We start from the raw sequence: 24355 nt of genomic DNA, 5'->3' as shown, positions 1-24355 counted from the left end.
AGCCGGCGGCAAAGAGGAATTGCTAATGGCATACTTCGAGGAAAGTCTGGTAGGAATAGCCTCAGAATGGTATATGGACCAAGACATATCTCGATGGCATATATGGGATGATCTCGCCAGAGATTTTGTGAGACAATTCCAGTATAACATCGACATTGCACCAGACCGAAATTCTCTGTCAAACTTGAAGAATAAACCTTCAGAAAGCTTCAGAGAATATGCTATTAAGTGGCGCGAGCAGGCATCGAGGGTAAAACCTCCCATGGACGAGATAGAAATGGTCACTACTTTTCTCCAGGCTCAAGAATCAGACTATTTCCAGAATATGATGTCAGCCATGGGAAAGCCTTTCGCGGAAGCAATCAAGATCGGGGAGATGGTGGAGAACGGTTTGAAAACGGGTAGAATCTTAAGTCAGGCAGCCATAAGGGCAACCTCCCAAGCCGTCCAAAGTGGGTCCGGAGGAATGGCAAGAGGGAAGAAAAATGAAGAAACGTCCATGGCAGCATCAGAAGCAAGGGAATATCGTAATCCCAGGCCCCGTTTTCCAGAAAGAACCCCACAACACTACTACCCCTACCAAAATGTGACATATGCTCCTCAACCCTCCATGGTCATGAATACCCAGCCCTATGTCCATCCGCCACAGCAAGCCAATCGAGGCCAAGCTCCACCTCCCAAAAATCAGCCTCCCTACCGCAACCACTATAATCCACAGCCTCCTCAAAATAACTTCCGCCCTCAGGAACCACCTAGAAGACGGACTTTCACACCCATCGGTGAACCATATTCTACTTTGTTCCCAAAGCTAGTCCAGTTGGGTTTCCTGCAGCCAGTCCCTCAGACAAGGCACAATCCGGCATCACCTACTTACAAAGCCGGTGTTAGGTGCGCCTATCATTCAGGAGCAGAAGGGCACGATACAAATGACTGCTGGGCTTTGAGAAGGGTAGTCGAGAATTTAATAGAGCAGGGGAAAATAGTACTAAGGGACGAGGAGGTCCCAAATGTGACTAACAATCCGTTGCCTGCTCACAATAACGGGCCGCTGATTGGAATGATTTGCGAGGACAAAGAATTTGATCATGCTTTTAAAGCTATAATCGCCATCGTCGATGTAGGGAAAAAGCCTAAAACCACCCCGAAGCTAGAGAAAGGGGAAAAGAAAGTCAGTACTATCAAGGGCGAGCCCGAGGAGAAGGTGGAGAAAAAGATAGTGACGATAGTGCCTGTGAGGAATGAGGTTCTTTACATTCCACGAGGTCGAGCAGAGAAACCGCAGAGTTTCGAATTCAAAAGGACAAAACCAATGTACATACCAAAAGGGGCCTATGTGGTCCAGGGGACGATTCAACCACCTCGGCTGAATGAGCCAGTGGTTATCGGATGCGTGCCACAGAAGCCGATGACAAACCCGTCCACAGTACCGTGGAACTATCAAAGAACGTTGGTTACGTACAAAGGAAGAGAAGTCACGGGAGAACTTCTGGAAAATGCTTTCATTGGAAGGTATTCGAACACTCAAGAGTTGAACAACGCCACACGGAGACGCTTCCCACCAAAGAAGCCTGTAAGCGTTGAAGAAGCGGAAGTTTTCTTCCAAAAGATGAAAATGCCAGACTACGAAGTGGTAGATCAACTACGCAAGGGCCCCGAGCAAGTGTCCATGCTATCTCTGCTGATGAGGTCGGCCGAACACCAAAAGATCTTGCTCAAGACCCTGAACGAAGCATACGTACCAGTTGAAACCTCAGTCGAACAACTGGAACGGATGACGGAAAGGTTCTTCGCCGTTAACCAGGTTTCTTTCAGCAAGAACGACTTACCTCCAGAGGGAGCGGCTCACAACAAAGCCTTACATCTAACAGTTAAATGCGAGGACTACTACGTCAAGCGGGTAATGTTGGATGGAGGATCAGGTGTTGACATTTGTCCGCTCTCCACACTGCAGAGAATGGAAATTGGGACCGAAAGAATCTGCCCCAATAATGACTGCGTAAGGGCTTTTGATGGCGTCAAGAGGGATACCCTCGGGGAAATAGACTTGGTGTTGACTATAGGACCAGTGGAGTTTGAAATAACTTTCCAGGTGCTTGACATGGATACGTCTTACAATTTTCTCCTCGGCAGACCTTGGATTCATGCGGCAGGGGCTGTGCCTTCCACTCTTCACCAAATGGTGAAGTTTGAGTACGAAGACCGGGAAATTGTGGTCCACGGAGAAGACAAACAGTCTATTTATCGGGACCCATCCATCCCATATCTTGAACCAAGGGAATGGAGCGAGCACACGGTTTATCAGGCTTTCGAAGTTGTGCTAGCAGAGCAGTATGAAGAAGGAAGACCTTGCCCCCAGCCTTTCTTGTCCAACGCCTCAATCATGGTGGCTAAAGAAATGATCCGGCATGGATTCAGGCCAGGGAAAGGGCTCGGACGAACATTGCAAGGAATAATGGAACCCATCACCCTGCCTTCCACCAAGAAACTTTTTGGGATAGGTTTTCAACCCACTCCAAAAGATGAAGAGTGGGCAAAGAAGAGGAAAAATGAGGATTGGAAACTGCCTCGGCCATTGCCAGATCTATACGAAACTTTCGTCGAACCGAAATACATCGAAGAAGAAGACGATGAGGTTTTCACGGCCGAAGAGATCGAGGAGATATGTGGGGCAATGAGAGAAATGCTCTACGAAGCTCACATGGTTCAACCAGGAGAAGGCACAAGCACCGCTGAGATGCTATATGTGGGGCCAAACGCCAAGTTTCGAAACTGGGAGGCCACGCCATTCCCTGCTAGACAGGAATCCGGGTAGACCTGTCCTGCCACCTTTCTTGCATCACGAGTTATCCCCAGGATATAACTTGGATGTTTTTCCCTTCAATTATTGTTTTGAATTCCTGAGTTATAAACATTGTTATCTTCCAAATTCCAAGAAAATAAAAATCATTGTTTTCTCATTTTTCCTTTGTTATGATTTTTGTTATTTTTCCTTTATCTTTTCTTTCAGTTATAATAATGCGGCTTTAAATAATATGACATGATTGCGAACTTCACGCCCATATCACAATGAGCTATTTAATTGTGAAATAATGAACCAAGAACCAGAATATGATGAAGAAGAGGCTTTTAGGGAAATAAACCGAGAATTGGAACACTTTGAGAATAAACCCAAGCCGAATCTAAATGACACTGAACCGGTTAATTTGGGAACTCCTGAAGAAATCCGAGAGACCAAAATAAGCATTCACACGGAAGACAAAACGCAAGACGCGATAATTCAACTCCTTTTTGAATTTAAAGACGTGTTTGCTTGGTCATACGATGACATGTCAGGACTGGATGTTGATCTGGTGGTGCATAAATTGCCAATTCACCCTGATTGTCCTCCAGTTCAACAAAAGCAAATAAAGTTCAAAACTGATGTCAGTGACAAAATTAAAGAAGAGATCACCAAGCAGCTGAAAACGGGAGTAATTCGGGTAGTCCAGTACACCACGTGGTTGGCGAATGTAGTTCCAGTGCCGAAAAAAGATAGGAAGACTCAGGTATGTGTGGATTATCGAGACTTGAATAGGGCGAGTCCCAAAGACAATTTCTCATTGCCCAATATCCACATCCTTGTTGATAATTGCGCCAAACATGAGATACAGTCTTTCGTAGATTGTTACGGTGGGTATCACCAGGTGTTGATGGATGAAGAAGACGCCGAGAAGACTGCCTTCACTACACCTTGGGGCACTTACTGTTATCGGGTTATGCCATTTGGTCTGAAGAATGCTGGGGCAACTTACATGAGGGCCATGACTGCCATTTTTCATGACATGATGCATCAAGAAATAGAGGTGTATGTGGACGACATGATAGTCAAGTCCAGGACGCGGGACAATCACATCCAAGACTTGAGGAAATTCTTCGAGAGACTGAGGAAGTACGACTTGAAGCTGAACCCAGCTAAATGCGCTTTCGGGGTCCCATCGTGCAAGCTTTTGGGCTTCATATTAAGTAGGAAAGGTATCGAATTAGATCCAACAAAGATAAAATCTATCAGAGATCTACCTCCCCCAAGAACGAAGAAAGACGTGATGAGTCTGTTGGGCAGGTTAAACTATATCAGTCGATTCATTGCCCAGCTGACTAGCACGTGTGAGCCCATATTTAAGCTATTGAGGAAAGACGCGGCGATCAAATGGACGACTGAGTGTCAAGAAGCTTTTGACAAAATCAAAGAATATCTTTCAAATCCCCCAGTTTTGGTCCCGCCAGAGCCAGAGAGGCCACTGTTCTTGTATCTTACAGTCTTGGAAAATTCTTTCGGTTGCGTCCTCGGGCAACATGACATAACCGAAAAGAAGGAACAAGCGATCTACTACTTGAGCAAGAAATTCACCGGCTACGAGGCCAAGTACACTCTGCTAGAAAGAACGTGTTGTGCTTTGGCGTGGGTTGCTCAAAAGTTGAGACATTATCTCCAAGCTCACACTACTTACCTCATAAGCAGGCTGGATCCTTTGAAGTACATATTTCAGAAACCAATGCCTACTGGAAGACTGGCCAAGTGGCAAATCTTGCTTACTGAATTTGACATAGTATATGTCACCCGCACGGCAATGAAAGCCCAGGCGTTAGCAGATCATTTGGCCGAAAACCCGGTTGATGAAGAATACCAACCGTTGAGTACTTATTTTTCGGATGAAGAAATAAACACCGTAGAAGTAGTCTCCGAAAACGCTCATGTTTGGAAGATGTTCTTTGATGGGGCCGTAAACGCCAAAGGTGTAGGAATTGGGGAAATTTTGATCTCACCCTCTGGTCAGCACTACCCTGCTATAGCTAGACTGCGCTTCTTTTGCACGAACAATACAGCTGAATATGAAGCCTGCATCATGGGCATGCATATGGCGATCGATCAAGATGTTGAAGATTTATTGATTATGGGAGATTCTGACCTGATTATCCGGCAAGCCCAAGGTGAATGGGAAACTCGAGATGCCAAGCTTATTCCTTACCGACAGCACGTGGAGGACCTCGGCAAGTGTTTTAAATCAATAGAGTTTAGGTATATCCCGCGGTGTCACAATGAACTAGCGGATGCACTTGCTACCTTAGCTTCAATGTTACCCTACCCAGGCAACGCCCACGTCGATCCCTTGGAAATCCAAATCAGGGAAAGGCACGGTTACTGTAACGTAATCAAGGCAGGATCGTGTACACAGCCATGGTACCATGATATCAAGAGGTTCTTGAAGACACAAGAATACCCCGAACATGCTACTGGAGATCAAAAGAGAACCGTTAGGCGGCATGCAAGTGGTTACTTTTTGAGCGACGAGTTGTTGTATAAGAGGACCCCGGACCTCAATCTGCTAAGATGTACTGACGCCGAGGAGGCGAGAAGGATCATGCACAAAGAACACGCAGGAGCGTGCGGGCCCCACATGAACGGATATGTTTTGGCAAAGAAAATCCTTCGAGCAGGTTATTACTGGATGACCATGGAAAAGGACTGTTTCAGCTTCGTTCGAAAGTGTCATCAGTGTCAGGTGCACGGTGATTTGATTCATGCGCCCCCCACAGAACTGCATCCCATGTCTGCACCTTGGCCATTCGTTGCTTGGGGTATGGACGTCATTGGTCCGATCGAGCCGAAGGCCTCAAATGGACACAGATTTATATTGGTTGCTATCGACTATTTCACAAAATGGGTGGAAGCTGTCACTCTTAAGTCGGTCACTAAAAAGGCTGTAGCGGATTTTGTGCATTCAAATCTTATTTGTCGTTTTGGTATTCCTGCGACTATCATCACAGATAACGCGGCAAACCTGAATAGTCACTTGATGGGGGATGTATGCGAACAGTTCAAAATAACGCATAGGAATTCCACTCCTTATCGGCCCAAGGCCAATGGCGCTGTGGAAGCAGCAAATAAGAACATCAAGAAGATTTTAAGGAAGACGATCCAGAGTTCCCAACAGTGGCATAAACAGTTACCCTTTGCATTGTTGGGATATCGCACTATGGTACGCACGTCAGTAGGAGCAACCCCTTATCTTTTGGTTTATGGGACCGAGGCTGTGATACCAGCAGAGGTAGAAATTCCTTCGCTCCAAACCATTGTCGAAGCAAAAATTGAAGATAGCGAGTGGGTTAAGACTCGATTGGAGCAGTTGACTTTGATTGATGAGAAACGAATGGCTGCGGTTTGTCACGGGCAGTTGTACCAACAAAGAATGGCCCGTGCTTACAACAAGAAAGTCCGACCCAGGAATTTCGAAGTGGGTCAACTGATACTGAGGCGCATTCTGCCATATCACCAGGAAGCAAAAGGAAAATTTGCTCCAAATTGGAAAGGTCCATACATCATCAGGAAGATATTGCCGAGAGGAGCGTTGTATCTGGGTGATATTGAAGGAAATGATCCTGAAACAGCAGTGAATGCGGATGCAGTCAAAAGGTACTATGTCTGAGTTATACTCCAGTGGTCCTGACACATTTTAGATGATGAAGGTTTTATTCCCACTACCCCAAACACTATCAACTCTCTCTACAAGCCCTTTGAGCTGGTTACATTTCTTTGGCTACCTATCAAAAAAAAAAAGAAAAAAGAAAAAAAAACAAAACAAAACATTGATTGAGCCTGAACTACGTCTGACTTGATTCCGAAAGGATACAGAGGCAGCCCCTCTCTGGGGTTCAGTCACACCAAAATAAAATCCCGTTTACCCTGGAATTGAAACCGGGGCACATCAAATGGCTTAGAAGTTGTAGTTTCGTCTACCATTCTTTTACCAAGCACAAGTCCTTCGGATCAATTACCAAAGGTAGGGGGAGCCAAGAGATATCATGATTGGAGGCCAGTACATTCAGAATTGAGAGAAATAAAACGAGAGAGTCTTGTCAGTGAAAACCTTCGTGCACCGTAAGGCGACGGGAGTAGAGAAACCAAAATGAGAGAGCTTGTTTAGTAAAAACTCGCAAAGAGTGCTATCAAGAGACAACAAGGAGAGAAATGAGAGAGGTCGACTAGCAAAAACCCGCAAAGGGCGCTGTCGGCCGAAAGAATGATTCCACCTCAGGAAGTCTTGGCAAAGTTCCACCGGTTTGGAAACATAGTTCCGCTTTTGGTTCATGGGGAAATACAAGTTCGTGAAGGTCGGGCATCCAGTCCAAAAAGCATGTCATGTCAATTTAAAGTCAGCATGTTTCCCTCAGATAAGTCTTTCTTGTCCCGTTCTTCGAAAGTGCCCGAAAGGGACACTTCTCTTCTAAAATTTGCTTTCTCCGTTCTTTGTTTTACTTTTATTTGAATCCCTTTCATTTTAACTCCAAGTTCCAGATATACTGGAAAGAATAGGTGGCAGGACCGGCTTCACGAAGTTCCGTTTCTTAAGAAGTAAATACCCCGCATCAGTGGTACGTTTGTCCAAACCCGATGGATCATGATGTTGGCTGCATTCGAAGTAAAGCAACACATACACAAAAAAAAAAAATCCCCACAGGGTCTCCCTTTGTACAAATCCCCACAGGGCCTCCCTTTGTAAAAATCCCTACAGAGCCTCCCTTTGTAAAAAGTCCCCAAAGAGTCTGCCCGACTAATCCCCAACGAGTCTACCTTGTACAAATCCCCATAAAGTCTCCCCAACAAAAATCCCCACTGAAAATCCCCAAGCAGAACGGGATGGGAAAACCAAAGCCTTACACGGGCAAATCATCACAAAATCTGGAAACGTAAGTCTGGGTAGTCCAAAGGGTTTCGCCTGTGAATCCAATCAATGGCGGAGTTTCTCAACAGAAATAAGGACGCGACAAAGCAACTGGAACAATCAAGGTCACCGAACCAACCGCCATTTCCAAACTGACAATTGTTCTTTGTTTGGAAAATTGAAACAGGTGTGACCCAAAGCAACCGTACAAGAAGCAGGTTCGCCCAAAAAGAAAAGAAATACATGAGTGCAAGAAACGGCTTGGCAATAAGGAGTCCACTCAAAAGGGAAGTTTCCCCAAAATTCTCTTTTACATTTTACTAAAAGAAGAAAACCCAAAAAGAGGGTCAGTTAGAATCACCGGCATTTTCTGTTAGCCAGCATTAGGGCTCCAACCCTGAACTGAGCATTTTCCATTTAGCCAGCATTAGGGCTCCAACCCTGAACTGAGCATTTTTCTGTTAGCCAGCATTAGGGCTCCAACCCTGAACTGAGCATTTTCCATTTAGCCAGCATTAGGGCTCCAACCCTAAACTGAGCATTTTTCTGTTAGCCAGCATTAGGGCTCCAACCCTGAACTGAGCATTTTTTCTGTTAGCCAGTATTAGGGCTCCAACCCTGAACTGAGCATTTTCCATTTAGACGGCATTAGGGCTCCAACCCTGAACTGAGCATTTTTCTGTTAGCCAGCATTAGGGCTCCAACCCTGAACTGAGCATTTTTCTGTTAGCTAGCATTAGGGCTCCAACCCTGAACTGGGTATTTTTTATGTTAGCCAGCATTAGGGCTCCAACCCTGAACTGAGCATTTTTTCTGTTATCCAGCATTAGGGCTCCAACCCTGAACTGAGCATTTTCCATTTAGCCAGCATTAGGGCTCCAACCTTAAACTGAGCATTTTTCTGTTAGCCAGCATTAGGGCTCCAATCCTGAACTGAGCATTTTTTCTGTTAGCCAGCATTAGGGCTCCAACCCTGAACTGAGCATTTTCCATTTAGCCAGCATTAGGGCTTCAACCCTGAACTGAGCATTTTTCTGTTAGCCAGCATTAGGGCTCCAACCCTAAACTGAGCATTGTTTCTGTTAGCCAGCATTAGGGCTCCAACCCTGAACTGAGCATTTTTCTGTTAGCCAGCATGAGGGCTCCAACCCTGAACTGAGCATTTTTCTGTTAGCCAGCATTAGGGCTCCACCCCTGAACTGAGCGCTTATTTTCTGTCAGCCGACATCAGTTCCCCGAGTTGAGCACTTTTCCATTCAGCCAGCATCAGGGCTCCAATCCCTGAACTGAGCGTTTTTACCTTATGGCGACATTAGGACTCCTATTCCTGAGTTGCGTTTTGTAGACTAAAGTTTTCCAATCCCCTCATCAATTCTGTAAGTTGTTATGGCGATTAATTCACGAAATTTTACTAGTGAAACTGGGGCAGAAAAATTTCGTTTGTTTGTTTTGTTTGTCTCAACAGGTCTGACCTCGAGGCGCATGGATCGAGACGACCTACGGGATGAGTCTCAATCCAGAATAAAGAAAAGAAGAAAAGGACAAAAAGAAGATGTTCCGAGATATTGGAACAAATAAAGGGCGGATCGCTCCAAAATTTGATCAAAGTCCCGAGTTCTTCCAATCCCGTCTCACTCAATATTGCAGAAATAAACAGGCGCCTACAACTTGCAAGCATCAAGATTCGGATCGAAGTCTACAAGCAGAATCAGCTAAGACCCAAGATCAAGTTGTAAAAGAATTATAGATAGGAATCTTGTAACTAGCGGTTGACAGGCATAAATAGTTAGTTCAGTTTCAATTTCCTTTGGTTGTAATAAGGCGGTCGGTAAGCAGTAGCGGCAACAGCAACAGCTGTAACAGCAAAGCATTGCAATCCCATGGTAGTCCCAGCTACCAAAGTTTCCCGAACTACATTGACCTGATTCCTGTTTAGCCCAGGATATGTAGGAAATCTTTGAAGCAAAGACTCGGTCAAATCTTTCAAAAATGCGCTTCACACTGAGTATTCCAATATGAAAAATCGCTCATACCCGCTCACTCTATCTTTGCACGAAAACTCTTCGTGTTTTTCGAACAAAGAGGGGCAGTTGTGAGCACGTGATTTTTGTTTACGCAACAAATACTCCAAAAGAAATCGAAAAATAAAACAAATGGTTTTGTTGTACAATTTTGGATTTTACGTGGCATTTGGCAGTTATTTGTAATTCTGTTTGTGATTGTTTAGTTTCGTCAAATAAAAACACAAAATATATGTCGCATATAAATTTGGGATCTTGTTCTACTACTAGGAATTAATTAACCATTATTTGGTTTTAAAAGGTGAAGATCCCAAGATATGCATTTCTGTTCTATTTCTTGTTGTCGTAGTGATTTTATTAAATGCTTTAATTCGTGTGATAACCGTTGTTAAATGTTTGATTAATATTTGGGTAGTTTAATTTTGGTTTTAGGAATTTTTGGTTTAAATTATAAGAAGGAAATATTGGATTTGGGCCAAAAATCCAAAGAAAATCAGGCCCAAATCAATACAAATGATCCAGTCCAAGCCAGGTCCTTTAGAGATATCCAAACGACGCCGTATAGGGCCTTCCAATCGGAACCGTTCATCCCCTCCAATCCAACGGCTCCCAAGCCTTCCCCAGATACCCGACCCACTGAAACCCGGTTTGATCCGTTCCCAGCATGAGACCAAACGACGCCGTTCCCCCCAGTGGAATGACCAAGGCCGTTGATCATTGGTGATCCAACGGCCAATATCAAATCATTCACTCAGTATATAAGCTTACCTCCTTCACCCCGCACCCCCGAGCCAGACCCCCCTCCTCACTGTTCTTCCATCTCTCTCATTTCAGAGACGGACCTGGGTTTAGAACCCTAGCCGCCTTAGCCCCCTTCCGTTTGAAACCCGGCGGCATCAACGCCGTCGGCCACCAGACTAACACCCTAGGACCACTCAACCACCCTGAATCCAAATCCACAAACCATTCAGTTCGAATCTTCCCCCACCGTCTCGAATCTTCGTTTGAAGATTCGAGCCCAGACCTCAACCCATGCCAAACCCCCCCAAATTCATACCAGGTATTCCCTTGACCTTCTTCGTGACCAAACCAAGCTTGGTGTGTCCCGAATCTACCCACAAAACCCAAAACCCCAAATCTGAAGATTCGAACCCTAGAACACAAGAATTTGTGGTGTCTGTTTAGATTTAAACAGAAAGTTTGGGGTCTAATAGACCCTAATCGAAGTGTTCTCGGTCGAGAACACCTCGATTAAGATCTGTTCGACCTCAAATGGGCAAATCAAGCTCGGGCCTGGGTCATCTGTGTTTAAGCTTTTCTGGTTTGTTCACTTTTCCCTTTTGTTGTCTATTTTAGTTTAGATGAGTTTATCGGCATGTTTATTTAGTTTGTTTGTTTATTTTGGGATTTCTGTTGTCAGTTGTTCTCCATCTCCATAAAACCTTTTATTTGGTCGATTGTTTATTCTGTTATGTTGAATCCGTATAGTGGTATACATATTTGATTGATATCGTCGAATCAATAATGCCTGTAGTTTCCATGTGTCGTGCAAATTGTCGAGAAAAGTTTGATGCCCTATTTGTATTATTTGTTTAATCGACCAATTGTTCCACGTTATAATTAGTATAGTCGATTAGATAAACGACGTCGATTAGTTTCATAGGACTGAATGTTCAAATGCCCTGATTCTGATAAGCTTCATATGATTGATCGAACCATTGTCGTTTAACTGATTGTTTGAAACTATCTGTGAATGGTTTGTTGGCTGCAGTACAAAGGCTGGAACTCAGTTAGGATAGTTGTGAATTTGAACTCCCATTAGTTTGGATTTTCAGTTTGATAAACTTAGGGAAATACGGTTAATAATCAGTGGATTCAGGGTTAGTTTGAGGTTGTAAATGCTTTGAAAAGCTTAAAGGCAAGTGGGCTGACAGTAAAGTATTAAAACATTGATTCAACTAATGGAATTAATTGACCAATAGTGGGATTAATGACATATTGAGTACCTTTAATGGCTGGAAACCAGTAACAGCATGTGTTTTGTCAGAAGTTAGGGAATTAGAGTAGAAATGGACAGCATGTGCTGTCAGGACATGCCCACACTGCCCATGTCTGCTGTTTTTAATAAAGACAGGCCACTTTAGCAGTAAAGAAAGGGCCTGTCAGGGGAATCTCATGGGAGGGGGTTTTTATTTTTAATCTGTGAGTGGGAAAACAGAAAGAGAACATGGGAGGGATGGCAGTTGGTTTAAAGGTTGTGGAATGGGCTGAGGCTATAAATAGAGGGGGTTTTCCATCAGTTAAAAAAAAAGAGATAAAAAAAAAGAAGAGGGGAGATATACGTATACACACAGAAGCTAAAAAAACTGGAAAAGAGAGTAGAGAGTTCAGGGCATTAGTTCTGAAAATCAGAAAGAGATAGTTCCAAAAATAGGAGATAGTTCTGAAAAATCAGAAAAGAGAGGGTGCTAAAATCAGAAAGAGAGCAAGAGTTTTAAAAAATCATAAAGAAGAATTTTCCAGGGCCTTAGTGTGTTTAAAGTTTAGGTTTCACAACAAAGAACTTCAGTTTTGTCTTCTGCTCAGAAATTCAAAATCAGAAACTACTGTTTTATTGTCTCTGTTTGCAATCTTAGCAATCTTCTTGTACTGTTGGGATTTATCAGGCAGCCTAGTTATCTGTTGATTTTTAAGCACTACTTTTCAAGCTATTGGCTTCTTCTTTGGGTTCTATTCTTTCCTGGAGATTCCTGCTGCTGTTGTTATTGGTTTTACTAGTCCTGCTGTACACATTTGAATCTCATACTGCTTTAACAGTTAAAAGCATGAAATGAAAGATGCAAAGGAGTTTTATCAGTCGCTGCTTTACTTACAGCTTTATAAATGTTGTTAAAATTGTGTAATTCTTTAGTTTGTAGCTCAATATAGAACACATTAGTGAGTTTCGTATCTAATTGAAAACTCAGTTGGTTTAATTATTGTGATTCATAATGGCTAAGTTTGTTTAGTTGTACGCATGATGTACTTATGTAATTTGTAAAAATGCACGAGTATTTGGTATAGCAATAACTAGACTCCATCTTTGGCTATATTTTGTACATAAGGTACTGTTTCTAATCTTGCCCAAAGTAATATAGTTTCTTTTTCATCATTCGAGTTGACTTTATTAAATCTGATTCCGTTAGGCAGTCTATAGAACCATGTTCGAATCCTATTAATAGAAGTTTCTAGTAGTGAACTCCGCTAATCTAGTGTAAATAAGTTAGTTTAAATTCGAACTTGAAGAACATGTAGCGTAAGTTTAGCATTTTCATTAATCTTGTACGTTAATCTCCTTTAGCGAATTAAAAGCATGCTCGCTCATGGAATAAGGCTCGAAACGATTCCCTGCCTCGTAAACAATTAATCCAATAACTAACAAGAGGCCCGAATTGGCCAAGCATGTAATTTGATTAGCATATATTTTCTCCTTCTATTTTTTTAGAGACAAATGTAATAGAGATGTAGTCGTTGTAGGTTTACCCTTTCAAATAATGAGACGAGCCTCGCCAAAAATAAAAAAAAATGCAAATCGCGGGGCCCTCAATAATTGATCATAATAAATACTTAGAATTTGGGAAGGACTGTTTAGTAAATTTCACTGCCTCCCTCGAAGACAATAAAGTGTTAGACTCTTTAGGCGCGACTTAATTAAATTACATTCCTAAACTCGGGTGCGCATTTTATGTGACCTAAATTCAAATCTCAACGGAGTCGAAATGTGTTAACAACTACGGGTGCATTGATTGTGACGTAGTTCGAGACACATTTTCACGACGTTGCAATTCTATAAAAAATAAATGATAATAATACAAGCGGTTTAAACTTAATAAAAGCACATAAGTCATAACATGTATTTAAATAAGATATTTAGCCATTATAACAATTTAAGCGACCGTGCTAGAACCACGGGATTCGAGGGTGCCTAACACCTTCCCTCGGGTCAACAGAATTCCTTACTTAGAATTTCTGGTTCGCAGACTTCATTTGGAAAGTCGAAAATTTCCTCGATTTGGGATTCAAGATAAACCGGTGACTTGGGACACCAAAAGCCAAACCTTTCTCAAGTGGCGACTCTGAAATAAATAAATAATCCCATTTCGAATATTGTCACTTAAATTGAAAAAAATCCCTCGCGCATTTTACCTTTCGGGGCGGGCGCGCAAAAAGGAGGTGTGACAGTTAGTACTGATGGTAGCTTTAGTAAGGAAAGTGGAAAAGCAGGCATCGGTAGGGTGGTCAAGGACTGTCATGGAGACCTCATTATGGCCTTTTCTGAGCCCAATTGTGATAGTAATAACATGGCGGAGGCAAAAGCGGCTGAGTTTGGAGGGAAATGGTATAGCCAAAATGGATACACTAATTTTTCTCTTGAACTTGATTCTATGATTATTTCCGAGATGCTTACAGAAGAGATACTAACAACTTGAAGATCAAGATGGTGATTGATAGAACCTCCAACATTGTTCAACATGCTAGAACTAATGTAAAGCATTGCTTTAGAGAAGATAACCAGGTAGCAGATTGTCTTACAAAGTTGGCCACTACCACAAATCAGAGGAGAGTGTTCCACTCATTCCAACAACTGTCCAATAGTGTTAAATGACCTTTCCTTTTAGATAAATGACAGCTTCCTAGTATAAGGACGAAGTACGAAAAATCTTATTTTTTTTCGCCAGTTAATATGTTCATTGATTCTCAGGAAGGAGGGCTTATATATGAACCTCCTTTTCTGTTATTTTTTGGGTGATGGAATCACCGTTGTATTTTTTTTGAGGTAAGGTCTAGTCCCCCTCTTGCGCTTTTTTGAATACAACACAACCTAGACCTCCGTCTGGGAAATTTTAATTTAAAAAAAAAAAAAAGGAAAGTTTTGTTTACCTTTGCACATGTCACTGATTGAGAATCGATCTGCCTAACTATTATTCCAAAGTTTTGATTTCAGTAAAAAAGAAAAAAAAAACTTTAATATCCATGCACGTACACTAGAGAGTTGGTTGCTTCTTTTCTTTGATTTTGTGATTTGGTCCATGCACGTAAACTTTTATATCCATGCATTGGAACTAAATTTTTTAAGTACTTTCAAACATATATGGTATGGAATAAATAATTCTATAAGAACTATATAATCAATAATGCAAGAAAACAAATTAACAGAAAATTTTTAAAATAAATAAGCGTATTAAACAGTAAAGTACAACAACTTTATTCCATATATAGTCTTATGCAAAAAAAGCAATATATTACCAAACAAAACATTATGAATAAAGGGACACAATTTCAAAATATGGTTATTTTTATTTTACAATTGATTGCACGAGTCAAAAAGAGAAGTAAAATAAGGAAAGATCTAGGCCATTGGTGTCTATAAATAATGAAGTATGTGCCTCTTTTACACAAACTGAGATAGGCTTTGTTAATGCAAGCTTCCTTTCGCTTTCAGTTCTATTATGTTCTTTATTCTTTATTCTATTCTATAATATTTTATCTTTTCTTATGCATTATTTTTATTTTAACCATATTTCCTATTACGTTCATGGACAAAATAATATGTTTCGGAATAAGAAAAGAAAAGAAACTGTTAAAGTAGTAGAGTAGCAACCAAAACTCTAGCTTTATTACCTCTGATGTTTTGGTTTAGTAAATTTATCATTAATGTTATTTAACTTTGTTATCTTTGCATTCACAGTGGTTCAAGTTTGACATATATACCGAAAGCAATAATGTCTTCCTCAAGAGAAAGCAATGAGAACTTGAATGAGTTGGAACATGTGATAAAACAGATACAAGAGAACATATACCTCTTTTTCTTACCAATATTTCGTACTCGCTTTTAAATTATTTTGTTAGTAGACACATTGATCTCTTCATTACATGGCACAACTCACAATATTCAAGAACTTCTGTTAACATATGCCTTAATAATACTAGCTCATAAATTGCACTTAATGTAACATCATATGCATGAACCCTCCATAAAGGGCAACCCGGTGCACTAAGCTCCTGCTATGCGCAGGGTCCAGGGAAGGGCCGGGCATTACCTACGCATAGATAATCTCTTCTAGAGCACCTTGTTTTTACTAGTTAACCCGTAGCCGAAAGGAAACAGAGGTTCATAGGAGTTCTGTTCTTGATGCAGAGGCAATTGATCTACACTTTTAAACCAAGTCATTGGAAGTTTACCTTGGAACTCATAATCTCCAAAGACGACATCAGTGATACCAGCTCCCTCAGTGCCCGGTAGCCAAGCAGCGACGAAGGCGTCCATTTTCTCTAGAAGTGAAGGCTCTATATACAAAGGCCTTCCGGAGATCAATATCACCAATGTAGGAACTCTGTCTGCAACCAAACTTATTAGTTCTTCTCCACCAAGAGGAATTTTGAGGTCTTGGCTATCTCCACCGCTCTCGCAATAAGGAGGTTCACCAACAACTACGATGGAATAAGAGAAGTCTTGACTCGCAAAAGTTTCAGGTGATGGATTTTCCTCATATACCACTTCTGTTTCCCCTCCAACAGCATCTTTAATAGCTTCCAGAATTGTTGTACCTACAAGAAATGATCCTTTATAAGGATTTCTGGTGATGATTTACTTGAGAAAGTAAGTCAGTAATGTCATATTTCCATATTACTCCATGTGTTTTATTTTATATATGGCGGTGCTTGACTGTGAAAGGAAGAGTAGTCAAAAGCAAAGAGCACAAACAAGCACCAGCGTCTGTTGGAGCTTTAAGCGCAAAGCTCAATTGAAGTGTGGGCTTTACCAAAGAAAAGCTCGAATGAAGAAAAATAAAAAATAAAAATGCAAGGCAAGAAATTGTAAGTATAAAGAGAAATAATAATTATCCGGACAAAAAATGGAAAAACTCAAAGCGCACAGCATGGGCTACACTGAGGTTCAGGGCTTAAGCGCTTTATGTGAGCCTTTAATAATACGCCGTAAAGCACATTATACGTCACTTAGAACAGACTAAAAAGGAAAGAGTGTCATATAAACTGGAATACAGGCAATAAGTAATCACTCACCAATTGTGATTCTGCCACTCATTCCATCCCAAGTTTTAGTCCACCCTCCGCATTGGAATCCAAGGTCATCAGCATGTTTTCCTGCTACAAGAATTTTCTTTGCATTCCTCTCTAGTGGAAGAAATGGTTTTGTTACATCCTTTCCATTCTTTAGGAGAACTAACGACTTCCGAACAGCCTCACGTGCTAGTTCCCGATGTTGCTGAAACAATCATCACAATGGTAGAAAACTAGTATGAGACATGCAGCGCCACATGCACATAAACTCCATTCTTTTATATTTACAGAACAAACAGAATTAGCAATATATAAGGGCATTGTAAAGACAGGAAAAACAGTCTGTCATTTAACATATTTAAAACCTTTGTAAGTGCAATAAAAAGCAGATGCTCACTTTGTTAGCAATAAAAGCAGATTACTTCAAGGGTGTTTATGGTATGGAGTTAAAATGGAAAACTAAATGGTTCCCAATTTTCCCTATGTTTAGTAGGTTAAAACATTTTCTTTAGGAAAACAAGTTCCTTAAAAATCAGAAAAATGACTTAACTGGTGGGAGTAGAGAAAACAAGTTCCATAAGTGACATTCCACGTTGATTGTCTCCTCTCCACCCCCAACACCCCACACCCTACCGCTCTCACCCTAAACGCCCAAACCCCCACCCCCCCCTCCCCCACCCCCACCACCCTAACCTCACCCCCATTGTATTTGCCTAGATATTAAATAAACATTCTTGGGAAAATATTTTCTGCTTACTTACCAAACACCAAAAAAATAAATAAGAAAACCACTTATTTAAGTATTTTCCAGGAAACATTTTCCTCCATCCAAACACACAACCACTTATTTAAGTATTTTCCAGGAAAACATTTTCCTCTATCCAAACACACCCCAAATAGTAGGTTACACATATAAAAGGTATAAAGGGCTTATTTGATTTCATAATCCAAGATAAATAATTCGATAGTCTGTCAAAATGGAGGAGAATATAAACTTACATTACAACCAACAGTGTCCAACAATGACCGATCACTCAAAGGATACTCAAAGGCTCCAGCAACAAACTTAACTCTCAGGATCCTTTCAACAGCGTCATCAATTCTGGTCATTGGAATCTTCCCAGATTCCACAAGGCATCTCAAATGATCGAGAAACAATTGATACCGAAAAGGAACCATCACCTGCAAAATTGTAAGAAGCCGTAAGGAGAGAAACAAGTCATGCAAATAAATCTTAACTCTGAATACAAGATTTTGTTTACCATATCAATCCCTGCATTGATGGCTGCCAAAATACATTGATCGTAGTTAGATCCATGAGGATGGGAAAGCCTGTCAAGTGCTTCGGAATCAGTAATAACAATGCCCTACAAGATTTAGCATTAAGATTATTGCAGTGTATGCGATCCTCACATTCTTAGAAACATTAGTGCATAGCATTTCATTCCACTAGAGGAAAAATGTAAACCAAGTTTTTGCACTTTTTGATTTGATGAAGTTTTAACTAAGCTAGTCCCAAGAAGCTTTGCATCAGAGAATTTTTTGGTTTTACTAGAACTAATTTGGTTTTGTATGTTAGAACAAACTCGTGGTTTCGGGAGAGCTTTGGATTTGTCTTCTTGGGTAAAGTACCACCAGAGACCTAAACCAGCTTTTGAGGCTATCCTATATGCAAAATTAATGGATTAAAACTGACTAAATAACTTCATACTACTGAATGTATTCCCGAAAAAACGTACGGAAAATAAAATGGAACTAATGTAGACAATATGAAAGGCCGAGACAATAAGTCCAAAGCACATTTGGGCTTCAAACCAATTTGGTTAGTTTCTATCTTGTTTTATCTTCTTTTTAAACAATGATTCTGAGTACAAAGCGCACGCTTGATTTGGGTTGAAATCCAAATGGGCCTTGAAACCATAATATATCCAATCACTTCCTATACTAAGCATAGTAGTAAATAAGAAAAGAATCTGGCAATTTGAGGAGTTATATGGGAAGACGTGAAGTGATGGCCCAAAAGCATTGTATAGTATTAAGAAAAAGGGCTCAAACATGCCACATGCAAAAGCCTGGTATTTAAGCGGAGAAGGGTAGAGGTAAAGGCCTATTATCCACCGAGTATCAAACCGTGATCCCCTTGAAGATTACTCCATTATCTAAGAAAAAGGGATAACCCTTACCTTAAATCCGAGCTTTCCTTTCAACACTTCGGTAAGAAGAAAGTGGTTAGCATGCAGGTGGGTCCCATTCCATCTAGAGTAGGACGCCATGACTGTGCAAACTCCCTGAGAAATACAGTCAATATAAGGGGTGATATGTATTCTCTCTAGATCATCAAATGATGATATGGTATTTCCCTCATTTACACCTTGGTCAGTACCCCCATCTCCGACAAAGTGCTTCGCACATGCAACAATCTTGTCTCTGGAGTAAAATGCATCATTCAGTCCAAGGAAATTCATGGCATTAAGAGAAAAATATGCAAAATCAGAAAACCATAAAAATGATCAACAAAAGAGGTAACAGCTAACAGACATTTTTCAGCACTGAAATCTATTTGAATTTGTAGAACGTTGACTTTACTACCTTCCCGCTAAAAAGGGATAGTTTTTGGGGTAATCAGGGGGTGGTTTCCCTTGCAATCCTGTGATAATTGAGGACATATTCTTAACAAGTTCAGTGTCTTCACCATAACTCTCATAACATCTTCCCCATCTGGGATCTCTACATACCTGTTTCACGTTATTTAGATGAAGAAGTTAGTATGCATTAAGATAATAGATTTAGAAAAAGACAACAAGAGAGATGGCAGTTACGAGGGAAGGGGAACAGGAAAATCTTCACCAAGAATTCCCACAAAGAAAAATGACAATTCATCTTGTCTCAGTGTGCAACATACTAACTAAACAGAAGCTCTTGGAATTTAATTTTTTTTTTTTAGTATTAGTTCTACAAAGCAATGCATTTGAGAATGGCTTTAAATTGAGGTTCTTTCTACTTTTGTGATAATCATGAGGAAAACAACTGCTTGGTTGCTTAGAAACAACAATAACAACAAACCCAATGTAATCCCACAAGTGGATTTGGAGGGTAGAGTGTACGCAGACCTTACCCCTACCTTATATTCCCAATCCCAATCCATGCTACAATGCAAGTTACTCTCCAATATACCCCACTGCAATTTATATTGAGCTCCTTCCATTCAAATGTATGATACACTTCGATTTAACGACAACTTTCAATGATTCATATTCATTAAATGATACAAATAATAAACTTTGAAGTGATATGTTCCTCTACCAAACTAACTCTTAACACACAACTTTAGTATTCTTTCATTATTACTAAGACGATACTAAGAGAAAGTCAAATTACCATCTTAAACTCCAGTTTTCAGTTAACTGCTGTCCTATAATACGAATGGAGGGGCCGAGGGAATGTCTTCTCTTTTTTTTCTTCATTTTGCTCCAAGGGTTATTTATGTCTGGTGTTATTCACGCTTAACTTCATTCATCCATGAAATCAACTTAAAACAAAGACAATGAAGTGATAAGTAAGATGTTCAACTTACAGCAACACATGGAGCAAAAGTGTAATTAATGCCACATGCCCTGACTTCAAGAGCAGTTACTACCCCAATCTTTTGAGCCAAGTCTGCATCTCTGCTCCACATTTTATCTAATTTAGGTTTTGGTCCTAAAAGGAAGTTGAAAATAATAAGTTGGTAACAGAGATCATAGATTCAACCTGGTTGCCCCGAGGCCCACATTTTGCGGGAAAATAGTTGCACCATAAACATTGTTATTTCCATGAATAGCATCAACTCCATAAAGAAGCGGAATCCCGAGCCGCGATCCCAATGCAGCCTTTTGGTATCCGTCAACCATATCCGCCCAAGCTTCTGATGGGGCATCCTCAAATGGCCCACTGCCACCAACGCTGAGTATACTCCCTGCATAACAAAAAAGGTTCACCTAAAATTCAATCAATCAATATGTCTCAATTCAAACATAAGTTGGGGTCAGCTACACAAATCCTCTATATTTTCTTCTCTCCACTTAGGTCTATTTCATCTTAAAAGGGCTCTCTAAATCCCAATCTTATCCTAAATAGATAACTATTTAAATCTTAACCAGTTACTATCACCTAAATGAATCCTTTATATTCATTTCGCTCTATTCAGTTTCATTTCATTTCTTAATATAAACTAGCTTAACCCAACCAGTTAACTAGCTTAACCCAACCAGTTAGTATCACCTAAAAGAATCCTTTATATCCTTTTTATTTTCTTTTTGATGATGAAAAATGATCCCTCTACCCATTCTACTCTATTCAAGTCCATTTTACTCCAATACTAAATAAGCGATTAGCTAAATCTCACACTTATCCAACTAGTGAGTATCACTTTTTTTTTTGTTAAGGTAGGTAGTACCACCTAAATTAATTATTCATGAGTTTAAGTTCTATACATTGAAAGTATAAAAACATATTTGCGCACTCAAGTCACTAAAAAGGTAGTTGCATTGCATGTAATCTCCTTAAAAAACATTCATTTAGTAACCAGCAACAAATGGTAAGTAACCTAATTAAACACGATAAATTTCACCAATCGTGTAAAATTGGTGTAATTTAACTTGTTACAGTGGTCGCTTAACCACTTATTTTAAGTTATCAATAGAGTTAGCTGCAATTTCACCTTGTGCATTGACACTATCAATGCACAAGACTTAAACTCATAACTAAATCTATTTCTTTATAGAGTTTAAGTTCTCCGCACTAACATTGTAAGAGTTATTTACACATTTAGGTCACTTATTATGCAATTACAGGTGAATCCCTTGATAATCTTGTAAAAATGGCAATTAACCTACTATTACATGTTAAAATTCACTAGTAGTATGAAAAGAATCTTTACACTATAAGTTTAAAAAATAATCGAAATTTAGCCACTTTTTCATGTAAAGATAAAATCTGAACATAAACACCCTTAAAATTCCATGCTGGAGTTCGAATTTTTTACATACGAGATTCTAGCATAATGTGTTAGAATTTCAGAATGTGCTGGAAGTTTATACGCAGGAGCTACATAATGTATATTATGCCGGAACATTCCATGTTTCAGCTAAAATATTGGCTATTTTTCGATGTCTTTGCAAACCCCGACTATTTTTCGATTACCGGTTCGAAAACTGGCTAGCCCGTGGTATTTTCGCTTATTAAAGTCCATTTCCTTCCAATACTGAATAAAGGGCTCTAAATATCACACTTAAATCTACACAGACAACTAATTTAATCTCATCACCTAATATGAATCTCTTTGCTTTTAGGACAAGAGGAAATTAAAAAAGGGTTTAAGAAAATGTGCACCTATTGAGAGGTCTCTGATAACAGAAGGAGTGGCGACAGTGCGTTCGATTTGGGTCATTTGACCGATTTTTTCTTCAAGTGTCATCCGAGAGAGCAAATCTTTGACTCTTGCCTCGATTGGAGTAGATGGGTTCTTGTAGATGCAATCATCCATTGCTTAAAGTTGAGAATATTTTTCCTTGTAAGTTTGTGCTCGAGATTTATAGAGAGGTCAATTTCTGTAATGACTACTAAGTAATGAATTGAAATGTGGGATTGACTGAACAAAGATGAAAAGTGGAGTTAAGCTAAGAAGAAAGGGAAGTGAAAAGTGCAGACAAATAGAAACTCATGAAGAAGTAGGTACATATTGGTTTGACCTATTATGTTTTTGGTTAGTTTAGAGTCTACCTTTAATAATAAATTTTTACAATACAAATATTCTGTATCCCTTTTTTTAAAAGTATTTATTTTTCTTTTGTATTTTCAATCAAACAAATTCACATAAATGGGAGCAAAGGGAGTACAAAGAAACAACAATTTGTGTCCAATTAGTATTTGAAGATCCCAAAATAATACGCGAAGAAGGTATATTTTTTTTGTACATTAATGTATACTTCCTTGAGTCGTGCTTACTAAAAATATTTGTCTCAAATTATTTATCATTTTATAAGTTCAAGATAAAATTAATTATTTTTTTCTTTTTTACCTTTAATAATAATAGATGGAGATAACACATGTATAGAATAACCCCTTTTAACTTGTCTTATTTTTTCAACCATAAACCTTAAGTTTGTGGGTTCCTATACCCCTAACATATTCAAAGTGAAATTATATTACCACCCCACGTGACTAAGACCAGATTTTAGTTGGGGAGTGATACTCACGCACTACATATGTATTGCCACGTCATTTTTTTCTAAAATGTGATTATTATTTTTTGCTTTCTTTTTCACTTTTTCTCTCACCATCTTCTACTCGTCATATTTTCATCAAACTAAAATCACCTGATGAATCATCACAAAGAAACCACCAAATCTAAACCACTGCCAAGCCACCAACGTCCAACTAAGATATCAACAAATCATACAGAGCTTATTCCCAAAAGTGAAGAAAAACTGCGAGAACCCTAGTCTCATTTCCCCTTTTCTTTCTTATGTAAATAATGGGAAATTTAAAACCTTAAAAATACTATTATCCTCGTTTATGAATAAATTTTTTAAAGCGAAACAATTTCTCAAAAGTGATGTAGTGAATATTGTGACAAGAATATTAGACTCAGAAAAGAAAAAATATATATTTGTCATTGAAATAAATTTCTGGAGAAAGCATAAAAGATGTCCTATTGTTTTCTATAGCTCAACTAAACATTTTTTTTATGATCTGGGTTTTATTTTCTGTGGCTCAAATAAATAATTTTAGTGAGATAAAAGAGTTAGGTTTGTGGTTAGTGAGATATAAATGATGGGTTTTTGAAAGAATGGAGAAAATTTTATAGATGGAGTGAAAGAAAAGTGGAGTAATGGAGCTTGGCCGATCAGAATGGAGTTTTTCGATCAATGTTATTGATTTTTTGGTCAACAATCCTTTTCTATTTGCTTCTCACGCGTCAAAGTTTGACGGAGAGTGTAATCACTTTTTATGTCATGTCAGGTAAAAAAAGGTGAAATAATTCCAAATCAAAATGGTTTAGGGGGTTGTAAAATTCACACAAAGTTTAAGTTTGTAATTGATAAAATGAGACTAGTTGAGGGGTAATTATGTGTTCTCCCAATATTCAATGAAGAGAGATTATATCTTAAGACATAAATAATGGTAGAATAGTTCTGCCCTTCGCTTAATTAATATTTTCTTAAGGGGCGTATAAAAGAGAAACATGACACATAATATGAGATAGAGGGAGTAATAATCTATATATATAGAAAAGGTGACTTGACACCTCTCTTAGACTAGGATTGCTATTTATCTTTTTTCTCATTTTTTTAATATTTTTCTTTTTCATATTCAATTGTTTAGGCCTCTTTAATAACATAATCTCATGTTCTAGCAATCCTAAAATTCTCAATATCCAAAACCGTGCCAGTTATCATTTTCAATATTCTAATCATAAAATTGAATTGAATGTTGCAATTAAAACAAAGGAACTTACTAATTCCTCATCTCTTCTGTTACGAATTTGGCTACCTAATTCCTTTAATGTGTATATATATTGTGGATCAATTA

General features: G+C 39.5%; 1 protein-coding gene across 1 annotated transcript; it reads right to left on the bottom strand.

Moving 5' to 3' along the window:
• Window positions 1-15544: 15544 nt before the first annotated feature.
• On the bottom strand, window positions 15545-22471 carry LOC104244690 (uncharacterized). The gene is made up of 9 exons (XM_070168429.1): window positions 22154-22471; window positions 20534-20738; window positions 20358-20448; window positions 19373-19518; window positions 18967-19210; window positions 18046-18150; window positions 17783-17965; window positions 16787-16988; window positions 15545-16309 (listed from the first exon to the last, which is right to left on the bottom strand). The coding sequence occupies exons 1-9, from the start codon at window positions 22305-22307 to the stop codon at window positions 15822-15824; spliced, it is 1818 nt and encodes a 605-aa protein (XP_070024530.1). The 5' UTR covers window positions 22308-22471; the 3' UTR covers window positions 15545-15821.
• Between the last annotated feature and the right edge of the window lie 1884 nt (window positions 22472-24355).

This window comes from Nicotiana sylvestris, chromosome 2 (genome assembly GCF_000393655.2).
Source record: "Nicotiana sylvestris chromosome 2, ASM39365v2, whole genome shotgun sequence".
In the NCBI taxonomy this organism is placed as follows: domain Eukaryota; kingdom Viridiplantae; phylum Streptophyta; class Magnoliopsida; order Solanales; family Solanaceae; genus Nicotiana; species Nicotiana sylvestris.
This window is presented reverse-complemented; position numbering and strand designations above follow the sequence as displayed.

What these genes read in the sequence shown, in the direction of transcription:
- LOC104244690 (XM_070168429.1), bottom strand. Translation starts at nt 22,307, where the DNA reads ATGGATGATTGCATCTACAAGAACCCATCTACTCCAATCGAGGCAAGA. An exon ending in TATCAGAGACCTCTCAATAG is followed by an intron (nt 20,739 to 22,153) that starts GTGCACATTTTC and finishes TTTGTTATGCAG; the next exon opens with GGAGTATACTCAGCGTTGGT. An exon ending in AAGGAAAGCTCGGATTTAAG is followed by an intron (nt 18,151 to 18,966) that starts GTAAGGGTTATC and finishes TAAATCTTGTAG; the next exon opens with GGCATTGTTATTACTGATTC.